This window comes from Bicyclus anynana, chromosome Z (assembly GCF_947172395.1).
Source record: "Bicyclus anynana chromosome Z, ilBicAnyn1.1, whole genome shotgun sequence".
Taxonomy (NCBI): Eukaryota; Metazoa; Arthropoda; class Insecta; order Lepidoptera; family Nymphalidae; genus Bicyclus; species Bicyclus anynana.
In genome coordinates, this window is record NC_069110.1 from 13,791,371 (window position 1) to 13,805,689 (window position 14,319).

Genomic DNA, 14,319 nt, shown 5'->3' on the forward strand with positions numbered 1-14,319 from the left:
CGCAACTGGCAGGTTAACATTGAGAGCCAGTGCAGTTACCCTGATCTACTTTGCGACTGCACTATTCGGATTATACTTAGAACATGTTTTATTTAACTACCTATATTTAATTTTACGCGACTTTATTCGCGGATAAAATATAGGTACTCGTAGTTATAATATAAGTGTTGCAGGTTCAATTCCGTGAAGGAAGAGCTGTGATAGCCCTGTGGACATGACCTCTGCCTCCGATTCCGGAGGGTGTGGGTTCGAATCCGGTCCGGGTCATGCACCTCCAACTTATCAGTTGTGTGCATTTTAAGAAATTAAATATCACGTGTCTCAATCGGTGAAGGAAAACATTGTGAAACCTGCATATCAGAGAATTATCTTAATTCTCTGCGTGTGTGAAGTCTGCCAATCAGCATTGGACCAGCGTGGTGGACTATTTGGCCTTATCCCTCTCATTCTGAGAGGAGACTCGAGCTCAACAGTGAGCCGTTTATGGGTTGATGACGAGGTCCAATTGTACATTAAAGATATTTTGGAAATTTTTGTTTGATGATGATACAGGATGTCCCATAATTACTTAATGGATAAAATGCAAATGGTGGATACTCCACCTAATTATCTAAAACTAATTGTTTAATTTTTATATGTTGAATCAGTTATTTCAATGCTGTAGATGCTGTACCTAACTAGATAAGATTTTAACGATCTGATTTTTGCTCACGCTTAAACTACCGAAAGAATTTAATTGGTTTGCATTAATTAATACGCCACTGGCTTAGCACCGCCTTCAAAGTGATCAGAAGGTAGCAAATACGATGTTATTTTTCGCTTTTTAGTTAATTTTTGTGATTGTGGAGTCGGTTGATTTTTTTTTTCAAAGATTTACAGGCGCCATTTTAAAAATTTATATAGCCAATGTCACTATCACAGTTCTGACGAACTCAATGACATCTCATCATCATGTCAAAACCCGTCACACATACATACGCTCGAAAATCATTATCCGCCCTCTGACGCAGTCGGGTAAAAAGATTCTATTATAATAGCGCCCATAGTTTAAATGCCCCATTCTGGGCACGGTCCTTATCAGAACATCTGATAACAAGGTCATCATATTCGGATCACTGTTGAGCACGATTCTCCTCTCAGTAATGAGAGGGGTTAGGCCTTAGTCCACCGCGCTGGTCCAATGCGAATTGGCAGACTTTACACACGTAGAGAATTAAGAAAATTCTCAGGTATGCATGCTCAAAATGTTTTTTCTTGACCACTTCAGAAACGTGATCTTTAATTTCTTAAAATGCACATAACTGAAAAGTTAGAGTTGCATGCCCCAGAGCGGATTTGAACCTTCGCCCTCCGAAGCCAGAGGTCATATCCACTGGGCTATCATATTCTCTTATCAAATAGGTATGTATTACACGTAAAAGTTAATGTTATCAAAAATTTTGTTTTCTAACACTAATTCTCTATGTGCTTGTTATGCATGCTTTTAATTGGACTTAGATTTGTGGTTTTAATTATGTAAGCCATTAGGCAAAGGTTAGCCCTTTGCCCCTTTGTTTGCTTTAATGTGGTACATTTGTAACTAGTTCATCTAAATGGTAATTAACTATTGGTTAATTTTCAAAAATCAACTGTGTCATAGTCTAATATCAGAATACTTTTAACTATATTGGTTCATTGATTCTAGATATTTAAGTAGGTATGTATTAAAATGCTATCAATAAAACACACAGCAGGTAATAATAAAAAAATATATTATACAATAACAGAAGTGTAAATAATATGTACTTCCAAACTTATGCCATGCTGTACTGATGTCCCAAGTAAAAATATAAAAGATTTTTAAAAAAAGCACCGTTACATGTCAAAAGTGCCCCCGTAATTTACAAGTTAGCGTGGTATTTTTTAAATGGAGCGAGACCAGCAGATACTTTGCTGCCAAGATCTGGGTGAACTTGTGTGAGAAGTTTCACAGCCCGTTCTTGCAAGAACCCGGCGGCGTCCTTCAAATTGCCTACAAGGTTGGCAACGGTGCGCTGTTTTTCAGCATCACTGAATACCTGTTTGTACAAAACCGTTGCCTGTGAGAAGTTGTCTTCGGTCTGGCCACTGTCGTATTTGTCGACATCACCACTGACGGTGTACCTCGCGCGGAGGCGTTGGGCGCGTGGACATTCCTGTGGTCCAGCAAATGAATTGGGGAAGTAGTTAGGTGCTTGGTCCTGGTTATTGATGGCTTGGGGTCCATCACGCTGGTAATTAGAAACAGTAACCCGGTATGGACAGTTCACTGGTATCTGGAGATAATTCGCTCCGAGACGGTGTCTATGGGTGTCACTGTAGGCGAACAGTCGTCCTTGCAACATCTTGTCAGGGGATGGCTCAATGCCAGGAACTAAGTTTGACGGGCTGAAAGCTATCTGTTCTACCTCTGCAAAATAGTTCTTGGGATTCCTGTTCAGTACTAGCTTACCAACAGGTATAAGAGGGTAGTCAGAGTGGGGCCAAATCTTGGTCAAGTCAAATGGATTGAACTTGCATCCATCTGCTTGAGCCATTGTCATCACTTGGATATACAGAGTATAAGTTGGGAATTCGCCTTTACCAATAGCATTGTAAAGATCTCTAATAGAGTAATCAGGATCTGTTGAAGCCAGCTCAGCTGCCTTGTCCACAGCTAAATTTTTGATGCCCTGGTTAGTCTTATAATGGAACTTTACCCAGTGTGCTACGCCTTGGGCGTTAATAAGTTTGTATGTGTGAGAACCATAGCCGTTCATGAATCTGTAACCATCGGGGATGCCTCTATCTCCAAACATATATATCAACTGGTGCATAGTCTCGGGCCTCAAAGTCATAAAGTCCCAGAACATATCGGGATCCTTCAAATGTGTGGCTGGGTTTCGCTTCTGAGTATGAATGAAACTGGGGAATAGTGTAGGATCTCTAATGAAAAAGATGGGAGTGTTGTTTCCAACTAAGTCCCATATGCCATCATCAGTGTAGAACTTGACAGCAAATCCTCTGGGATCACGGACTGTGTCAGCTGAACCACTTTCTCCTCCGACAGTTGAGAATCTTACGGCAATAGGTGTTTCCTTGCCAATACTTTCAAAGAGCTTGGCGGCTGAGTACTTGGATATGTCGTGAGTAACCTGGAAATATCCAAAGGCACCTGCTCCCTTAGCATGTACAACCCTCTCTGGGATACGTTCCCTGTCAAATGAGGATATCTCATCCAAAAACTCAACATCTTGAAGGAGAACTGGACCATTCTTTCCAATGGTTTGTATTGCAGTCTTTACTCCAACTGGTGCCCCATATTTGGTGGTGATGTAACCAGGTGAGTCCTGAAAAAATTATAAAACATTGTCAAAACATGTAAGTTAAAACTTATATCTCCATGTACTGTTAAACATTCAAATGTTGTTCTCAATACAATTGTTCTTTGAGAATAATGTAAATAAAAAACACACACTAAGTAAACACTTAATCTTATCACAATTGAATACTATATTGTGAAAAGCAGTTTATAACTTTGTGATAGGAATATGTTCAAGAAAACCGACTTAAGGAAAATATCATATATTGCTGAGTCATAAATAAACATAATTCGCTTAGCATGTTATTGCATAATCATCAAACAAACAAGCCTAAAAAACTTCAATTGAAAAAATATCTCACAAGTAAGTTATTATGGATTAATTAGCTAGCAGAATTTTTGAATTTTATTTCAAGTAGGTACTACTTGAAATAAAATTCAAAATACAAACATACAGACACACATCAAACATAATAAAATTGTTATATTATAATATATTATACTGATGGTAGTGGAAGGAAGTGATCTCTGTAAGAGACCTGATGGTATACATACTAACTGACACAGCAAATATTGTTTTGCTAAAATACTTTTGGGATCAACCACTTCACAAAAGTATACATAGAAAACATCATAAAGATCAGTCAAGCTGTTTTGGAGCAGTATGGCAATTACCACTGTCACAAAAATTGTATATATAAGATTAATGTATTAAAATACCACATAATATCTGTGAAACAATACTAATCGACAAGACTTTAGTGTTTGCTTGCAATATTTCAAAACTTGTGTAACAAAATCTGTATTTTGATAAGGAGAGGTCAACAGCTATCATCAAACCTTATTGTTCAAAGCTTGCCAACACTAAAGTAAATAAACATGATTAGAATTAAATAAGACTAGCTATAGGTAGAAATAGGTATTAAATGGAAGAATATACTAGAAAAGGGAATGACAATGCAAATACTAACATTTACATATTTGTAGCTGTTTGTAAGAATATTAATAAGATAGGTATAAGCTACCAACTGGACAGGTCTGAATGTAATACAGGTTTGCTAATTAGTTGGGTACATGTAAACAACTTAACAAGTAAAATATAAGCCAGTTGATGGTATCTAAGTCATCATAAACATGTTTGTGGTAGCTATCTAATTTATAAAGATAGTGTAATTGGTGGCATACCTTAACGGATTTTTTGTAGTTGACAAGTTGATCAGAAGCAGGGTCTCTGGAAGCCATTTTGTTTGCCTGTCGCGGAGGACACTGTCCTGCGTGGAAGACCGTGACACAATAACTGCAAAACCGCTTGCCGCACTCCTATATATAGCGTCGGTTGCGATAAACAACTATCAGCTCTTTGCGAACCACTGCGGATCGCTTCGATTCACCGATCGCGTCGTGTACAATCTAAATGGACAACAAACGATTTATGATAAAGTTTATCAAAAGGCCAAAATTATACCTATAAATGGTTATATTTATTATAAGATTGATAATTGTTATGTGTATTTTATAATTAAAAAATAACTTGACAAATTTTAATGCCTATTCTTCGGCAGCAGCAATAGACATTTTTGACAAAGATAAAATCAGTATGTACGTACATAAGTAGGTAATGCCTGACTAATAACTGTTTTATTAAACATAAAAACAATTGAACTTATGTAGCACCACTGAAAACTAACATTGCGTCTATTTTATGTTACAATTATAATTATATACTTTACTATAATACAAAAAACAAATGAACTACTGTAGGTACAAAATACCATACCAAATATGACATTACGACTATGACTTTGACTATTGACTTGACTGGTAGGGTAAAATAGCCACATATCGTCCATGATTATTTATAAATGTTTTTATGTTATTTAGAGTATTTTAACAATTTATCACAGAAGGGTTACAAGGTCAAGGGTCAAAAGCAGAAAGACCTTGAAGAGTCCTCGGTATTCAGACATATTATTGCGTCTTTAATTTACTAAGTACATATTATGTATGTCATACTTCATAAATTCACTGTGGGAAAGGAATTTTTATTTGTAAGTAAGTACCTTCAAGATAGAATTGAGGTTTCATTTGTCAATGGATCGCACAACCTTTTCTAACATAAGCCGTAAAAGGATAAAGTAGAAATAAAACAGCCAATAGGCGAAAAATAACTAACTATTAATTTATTAAATTAATATTATTCTAAATCTCGGCCAGATGAATATTTTCATGGGTTTGATATTTGTTGAACCTGCAGTCTTTTCGACTAAATGGTAAGGGACGGGCATATTTTCTTTAAAGAATATTTGCTATATACTTTAAATATGGCCAATATTTCCATTTCCCTAGTCGGAAAAGACTGTGTGTGTTAAGAGTCAAGTAAAAAAGATATGACAACAGTCCAGTGGGCGGGGATCGAACCACCTACTCTCGATGATGAAGTAAGCCTACTTTACCCTTAAACTATTGAGGCTTCTGAATGGTATTCCTATTGGTCAAAATTTAAAAGATTTAGCAATAATTTAAATAGACCACTTTATAAATATAAATTGTATCTGACAATGTGGATCCGTGCACGAAATATGACTAGTTTCAAGTCGGAAGTAGGGGTCGATATCTGGTGCTGTCACCCTCTGTTGGTATTTCAGTTTGACATTCAACACTGACACTGTGCTGACACCTATCAAGAATGGGGATGATGGGGTTTGAATATATTGATTTTTATGATATATTCGGGTAAATAGGGTCAATGTTAACTAATTTATACATAAAAAGCAAGGATTGTCTGGATATTTGCAAAATAAATGAGATTATAAATTTCAAAATCTATTAAAAATCTTTTATCGTAATTAGATGAAAATTCATACAGTTTTAGCTTCCTTACATTAAATGTGACATTTTTTAATACAGGAACTATAAACATAAACGCACAAATAACAAAGATATTAGTAATTTTGTTTGTACGCACATACAAATCTAACGATCATTACATTACCAACGACGTCATTAGTTTGTGCCATTTTGTATGGGGCGTTTTTCAGGGATCCGCGGCAGCGCCGCAAATCTGACCATTTAAATCCCTGTAGCTCCGAAAGTAATGATCGCAGATAGCCTGTTACTCTTACAAAATTGCTTTACTATTAGCATACTCTTAATTTATATACAAATATCTTATCTGTCATCATAACTATTTGTGGACAGAGGGCATTGATGTTACGTCTCAAAGGTTATCACATAAAAAAGTCAGCCTATCAGCTGATAGCTGATAGATCGCTAGCTAGCGATTTGGTAGGTTATATACAGGAGGTACAGTAGTAGTAGTAGTAGTATAAAGTCGAGTCAATGAAAACATAAAAAAAGCATATTCCGGAAGTCCCCAGAAACAGATCCAATTTTTAACCGACTTCCAAAAAGGAGGAGGTTCTACGTTCGGCTGTATGTATGTTTTTTTTTTATGTATGTCCAGCGATAATTCCGTCAATTATGGACCGATTTTAAAAATTCTTTTTTTGTTTAAGAGGGTATGCTTTCCAGTTGGTCCTATAGTAACCATGCCAGGATCTGATGATGGGATCCAGGAGAAATCGAGATGAACTTTCGAATATTATAAGAACAACTAGTGCGTTTGGTAATGTTTTCATTAAGTATTTTAAAGCACTATAATTCAATGAAGGTCTGGTGTCAATCTGATGATGGAGCCGAAGCAAAGCCGAAGGAACTCCTCATCAATTTACAGTAGTTACCTTGTGTTTGGATTTAATTAATTTGTATCGTTGAAAATTTTATGTCTAGATCGGTTGTGACTGTCATTAGGGGTCTGGTGATGGAGACGAGGGTAGTTAAGGGAACTCCTCAACGGTTTACAGTAGCTACCTTGTGTTTGGGCTTGATTAATTTTTATTAATGAGAACTTTACATCTAGTTGTGTTGTAGCTGTCATTATGGGTCTGATGATAGAGACGAAGGACAGCTAAGGCAACTCCTCCACGGGTTACAGTAGCTATCCTGTGATTGGCCTTGATTAATTTAAGAAGAACATAAAACCTTTAAAAGTAGTATTTTTAAAATTGGTTTAGTTGATTGTATTGAGGTACTAATCATAAGAAAATAACGTCGTGGTTTAAGGACTTATATCAAAATGTTTAATTTTTTTTTTACATTCATAACATGGTATCACTAAAAATGGAAAAATAAAAAAAATTAATAAAAAATAAAACCGACTTCAACAAAAAATTTAATAAAAAAATAAATTATTAAAATTTTTTTTACAAATAATTAATATAACCGATTTTTCTTTATAACTTAATTAAATGTCATTATTACATACTAAAAACTTATTGTTAACTTATGGTGGTTTGTAGTTTACAATTATTTATAATCGCAATATTAAATATTAAGTACATAAAAATATACCTTTTTGGTTGGTTCGGTAGGTACCTATATACACCTTATTTTCAACGTCAGTATAAGTTAAAGATAGTCATTAGTCAATAGTCATTACATAATTAATTATAATTAATTAGGTATACCTACCTATTGAAACTTAAGTATTAAGTAGGCAATTATGCTAAGTATAGATAATTTTCTTTTTGGTTGGTTGTCGTTAGGTAGGTAAATAATAATAATTATTTATTAATTAGCCTACCTAGGTATGCTTGGATACCAAAGACCTTATACTTACTATATACTTATAAGTATAAGGTCTTTGTTGGATACAATCTTTATGACATCTCCGAAATGAGCTGCAGATGTTTCTACGCGCAGATTAGATATGATCTGCATGAAAGCACGCAAAAAGTAGGTACCTATATTATCACTTGAGGCGACTTCGGGTGGGTGGAAGTTGCATGCCCCGCCACCGTGCCCTTGCCCCTTACGTAACCGATGATACCTAAAATTTTGTATTGTGCAGCTTAACGCACGATATTCCGAAACGTCATAAATATTGCACCCGATTAAAGGTATTAGCGCTAAGTAGGTAACCGTAAAATGTAGATAGGTAGGAATAGGTATAAAATGATAAATTTCGTTAAGCCCCTCAGACTAATTACATAAGGACTTCACGATCAAAATAGTCTGTCATTTTGAGAGGAAACGAGCTTAGATTAGATAGATATTTTACATAATTCAACTACACAAAAAAGGTATTTTTACGGAGCTCTTTGACCGACGAACACGATTACAACTATGAAACATTGATTCTATAGACAGTTTTTATATTCAAGTTAGACCATAAACTTTGACAGAAAAATAACGTCTAGCGATGCAGGTCCATATATATTAGTCTGAGTTGCGCCAAATGCGACTATGAAGCCTCTTTGCTTCATTATCATGATAAGTATTTTATAACACGGAAAACAATTTTACAGGAGGCTATTTTTAACTTTCAAATAAATGAAATTATCAAATTATAGTGATTTTTCAAGTAGGTTAGTATTTTATGTTTAATTGAAAACATTAATTTTGTCACGAAAATTTTCTGAAAGTTAAGAAATAGCCTCCTGGAAAGTTGAGTTTTTCGACTTAAAGTCGCCATTGCCGGTCAATTATTCTCACGTTTCTGAAAAACAAACGGTAGTACCCACGCGGCAATATAAAAGTCATGTACGCAGTGACCAGCACACGATCAATTATAGTCGTGGGTGCTACAGAAACGTGAGAATAATTGATCGTTTGTGGCTAGCATTATCAAGGAAATGAAGTGAAGAAGCGTAAATACCTACTCCGATATTTCGTAATATTAATAGGAAGGTAGGTATAAGATTAGGCTATTATACCAGCTGCTTGTGTCGTGGAAATCTTGGGATTTTTTTTACTTGTAAAACTACATCAACTTCTAAAACGGGAGGCCTCTTAGTCTCCGAGATAAGCTTAGTCCACCACTGTCCATCAGGGTAGGTACCAGGGGCGTAGCTACCGCCGTATCAATGATACGGGCCCCCCGGACTACAGGGGGCCCTTAAGTGTCAATGCAAAAATTAGTAAAATTTAACCTACAACCTCACTTAATCTGCTTGTGCTTCCCGGAGATAAAAACATATTTTTTTCTTATTCGGGAAATTCATTCGGGGCCCCCTAAATGAATTTTGATACAGGCCCTAATCTATTCAAGCCACGCTTCTGGTAGGTACCTATATCTCGTTGAAATTGAAACACAATGGCCATAAAATATGTGCAACTTGTTGCTTGGATGAGATAACTGTCGATATATTATTATTAGTAATTTCAAAATTAGAAAAATAGGTAGGTATTTCTGCACAAAACGGATCATATTATGGTCTTGAACTAATTTTTACTTGCTATTATAAAATTGTGTTAATAGAGAACATTAGAAACAGATTATGAAAGTACCAGAAAGTTAATCTACTTATAATAGGTTTCAGTTTAATAATTTCCAAATCTATTACGGAATTGTCGTATGACAGTACCTACAAGCTGCAGCATCGCAAGGCACACCCAAATCCGTGGGGCATAGATATGATATATAATAATATCTAAGCTGACGTGATAATATTACATTTATCTTATCGTAATCCTGCGATTTATAAAATGAATTGTTTGCACAAAAATATGTAGATAGGTGTAGGTACATACTTTTGTGCAAAATCAAGTGTACTTATGATAAAAATTACCAACTTTTATAGGCACTTATTTGTGCAATATTTATGTTTGCTGTAATGTATAGTTTGCTGTGTTTTATTGTTTTTGTTGTGCCGTGCCACGTGTCGTAATCTTACATGTAAAGTTCATGTAAGTTTAATCTCCGTATACCCTAAACGCTAGATTTTTCGAAAATTATGAACCACATTATGTTGTACACTAGCGGAAGCCCGGGACTTCATCCACTTAATATTCAGTATTTTACAAATACAGTGGGAACGATGGATGTTTTCAGAATAATAAGTTCCATTTAAGTTGCTCAATAATTTTCTGTATCTTCCAGTGAATGTTCTTACAGAAACAAATCGGTTTGTCACGGTATTTTTGATCTGGGTTAATACATCCTGAAAAAAGGATTATGGTGCCCAAAGCATGGCGTAGGTCATGCTACATATAGATGACAAACAAAAACAAACGTCGTCGTTATCAAGCCACATACGGCTCACTGCTGAGCTCGAGTCTCCTCTCAGAATGAGAGGGGTTAGGTCAATAGTCCACCACGCTGGCCCAATGCGGATTGGCAGACTTCACACACGCAAAGAATTAAGAAATTCTCTGGCGTGCAGGTTTCCTTACGATTTTTCCTTCACCGTTTGAGACAAGTGATATTTAATATCTTAAAATGCACACAACTGAAAAACTGAAAAGTTGGAGGTGCATGCCCCGGACTGGATTCGAACCCACACCCTCCGGAATCGGAGGCAGAGGTCATATCCACTGGGCTATCACGTCTTCATATCCACTGGGCTATCATCTAAAACAAAAAAACGTACCAAGTGTTATTGTTTCATCATCATCATCATCATATCAGCCGATGGACGTCCACTGCAGGACATAGGCCTTTTGTAGGGACTTCCAAACATCACGATACTGAGCCATCTCCATCCAGCGAATCCCTGCGACTCGCTTGATGTCGTCAGTCCACCTGGTGGGGGGTCGGCCAACACTGCGCTTACTAGTGTGCTAGTAGTTATTGTTTACTCGTATATAATCACTTTAGATTACTACACTAAAGTAAGGGCAGAGTGATTGGGCACCAACGCTTACCTACTTTAATGCACTGGGTACAACAACATTTCGGTAACTAGGTGATTAGGTAATAAGCACTTTAATTTGCGATAAGATTATCTGTTTAATATTATAATTGGAGTTGCTAAGTTCATGGCCAACAGATTATTTATCTGATAGTGCTATCAGACTTCGCACGGCTACAATGTAAGTACATCTACTTACATGACTATGCTTATTATATTTTATTAAAACAGATAATACCTACCCATATTTTTTTAATAATACCACTATTGATGTTGCCCATCCTGTCTATGAAAAATGTCTTATTAGAAAGATAATCTGTGGATAGACATATATATAGTATAGTAACTTAGTAAGCAGAGTAACCAGTAATGGAGTTTGGAGCGTTTTGGGCTTAGAAGGTTTCAAGGGTCCTGAGCCTGATGTAATGGGCCATTGGAAGAGTTTGCTATCATGGTATAGACGTAGACTACTATAATCCTAATGTTGTTAAAATTAATATAAAGTAAATAGGCCTTTAAGTTGAACTATGCGCAGTAGGAACCGCGCGACAACGGACCACGCCTTTAACACTTCTTTCATTTTTAAATATTTTTTTTTTCTTTGGTTAATTCAACTTACTTGCCGGGGTCTATACTTAAATGCAAAAGCGGGCTTATTTTTAAGCCACTTAACTGCGTATAAAATAATTACTAATTGACTAATAGGTAGGTACATAATAAACGGAAACTGCCAATTACATTGCTTAGGTGTATATGTTTACCTCACATAACTACGCAGCTGCATATGCATGTAGGTTATCTGCCTACTGTATAGGTACGTGTTTTACTATCTGTTATTTATCTAGCTAAAGCTTGAGGATTGATTCGATTTCGCTGTCCGAATGGTGCGTTTGATAGGGTTGATGGTTGATAAATATTTACACATTTAAAACAATAAAAAAAATCATTAGCTTGATTGATTTCTATTACTTCGTCACAATCAGCACATTTTAATGGCGCACTACATGACCAGGCCTACCTTATTATAGGATTGGGGATAAATAGATCCAACAGCACATCTAATGCGTGTTGACAATGTTATGGTCATATTGCTAAATTCATTAACAATCACTATCAGATGTTAATGATAGAGACCGGAAGCGATAGCTTCACGTATTCACGCGGCACATGGATGTCACCAACTTCCATCTTCCATTTCATCCAATGAGAAATGATCTGAAAATTTCTTAGAAGTATGAAAAGTATCTCATTATAGGTGATCTAGGATTCGAACCACAAAGGCTAACCACTGCGAGATATTTCTTATGTTTATATCTGGTAATGACTCGTAGACTCACAAGCTATGGCGTTTGGGCCTGCTTAATGTGGACAAGGGCGAAATCGCAACAGCGAGGCCCTATTTTTTCAGTATGTGTATAAACTACCCAAAAGTTTCCACCATGTTTTTGCAGTCATCAAATTACTGTTTCCTAAAGTTGTTGGATCCAGTCACGTTTTCAAATGGTGTAAAACAAAGTGAAAGAAGTCGAGGCCCCCCTCAATGCAAGGCCGAGATCGGGGGCCCATTTCACTAACGCCTAGTTTCACTAACAGTAAAAATATTCTGTGGTGGTAGTAATAAGTTGACAGCACCTACTCGTACCTACCTATAGGTATTATAGCCTTTTTTTTTGACGGCCTCCGTGGCGCAGTGGTTTGCACGGTGGATTTACAAAACGGAGGTCCTGGGTTCGATCCCCGGCTGGGCAGATTGAGATTTTCTTAATTTGTCCAGGTCTGGCAGGTGGGAGGCGGCAAAGACGTACTGCCAAGCGATTTAGCGTTCCGGTACGATGCCGTGTAGTAACTGAAAGCATCTGCATCATCACTTACCATCAGGTGAGATTGTAGTCAAGGGCTGACTTGTAAAGAATAAAAAAAAAAGAATAGCCTTTCATGATACGTACTGATTACTCCAGCATAGTTCCCTTTCCCGTGAGATTAAGGGGATAAAATATAGACATACAAATAACGTGACGTAGTGTTAAAATAATTATCAAAATCGGTTCAATACAACTAGAGATTACGGCCTACAACCTCACAATCATTTACTTCTATATAACATACCTACAGATTTCTGTAACAACCTTGACTAGACCCTAGTGTGCCCTAGTGCAATTTAATCCTACCTTGTGCTAAAAAAATACTTTTATACTTGGTAACTATTTTTGAATAGCTGTTTCAGCTACTTATTATATTTTTGAATCAGATGACGATGACGTTTCACCCGCGTGGTTCCCGTTCACGTAGGAATACGAGGATAATATAGCCTATAGCCTTCCTCCATAAATGGGTTATGTAACAGTGAAAGAATTTTTCAAACCGGACCAGTAGTTACTGAGAGTAGCGCGTTCAAGTAAACAAACAAACTCTTCAGCTTAATAATATTAGTATAGATAATAGGGATGATGACAGTTTTTTAAATTGTATAGAAATTCAGAGTACGCTAATAGTAAAGCAATCTTGTAAAAGAAACAGTGTATCTGCGATCATTACTTTCGGAGCTACAGAGATTTAAAGGGCCAGATTTGCGGCGCTGCCGCGGATCCCTGAAAAATGCCCCATACAAAATGGTACGAACTAATGACATCGTAGGCAACTAATGATCGTTAGATTTGTATGGGCGTTTAAACAAAATTACTAATATCTTTGTTATTTGTGCGTTTATGTTTATAGTTCATATATTAAAAAATGTCACATTTAATGTAAGGAAGCTAAAACTGTATGAATTTTCATCTAATTACGATAAAATATTTTTAGTAGACTTTGAAATTTTATAATCTTATTTATTTTGCAAATATCCAGTCAATCTTTGCTTTTTATGTATAAATTAGTTAACATTTACCTTACGAATGTATCATAAAAGTCAATATATTCAAACCTAGTCATCATCCCCATTGTGACATACTCTCATGTTTTTAAGCTCGATGTAAAACTGTACCTAATACATTTTTTTTTCAATGTAACCGTTAGAAGTATATACAAAAAAAATAAAACATTTCCTTACTTGAACCAACTATTCAAAAATAGTTAGCAAGCATAAAATCTACGTAATAGTTTTTCAGCACTTAAATAGGTAGGTCACGTATGACGATATTGACCTTGTACATATCAGTAGTTGTAATCGGCGTTAAAAATGGCGACGACGCGCTTATTTGCACTTAATTTACATAATATAAATATTTATTCAGGTACTAGCGGACGTCCGTGACTTCGTCCGCGTGAAACGCGATGTAAACTTTCAACTACCCTTACCGTACCCCTACCCTA

The 14,319-nt window shown here is 36.1% G+C and overlaps 1 protein-coding gene across 1 annotated transcript; it reads right to left on the bottom strand.

Annotated features, from left to right (window-relative positions):
• Positions 1–1,734: 1,734 nt before the first annotated feature.
• Positions 1,735–5,110, bottom strand: LOC112047824 (catalase). The gene is made up of 3 exons (XM_024085083.2): positions 4,927–5,110; positions 4,505–4,729; positions 1,735–3,347 (listed from the first exon to the last, which is right to left on the bottom strand). The coding sequence occupies exons 2-3, from the start codon at positions 4,559–4,561 to the stop codon at positions 1,881–1,883; spliced, it is 1,524 nt and encodes a 507-aa protein (XP_023940851.1). The 5' UTR covers positions 4,562–4,729; positions 4,927–5,110; the 3' UTR covers positions 1,735–1,880.
• Between the last annotated feature and the right edge of the window lie 9,209 nt (positions 5,111–14,319).

What these genes read in the sequence shown, in the direction of transcription:
- LOC112047824 (XM_024085083.2), bottom strand. Translation starts at nt 4,561, where the DNA reads ATGGCTTCCAGAGACCCTGCTTCTGATCAACTTGTCAACTACAAAAAA. An exon ending in ACTACAAAAAATCCGTTAAG is followed by an intron (nt 3,348 to 4,504) that starts GTATGCCACCAA and finishes TAATTTTTTCAG; the next exon opens with GACTCACCTGGTTACATCAC.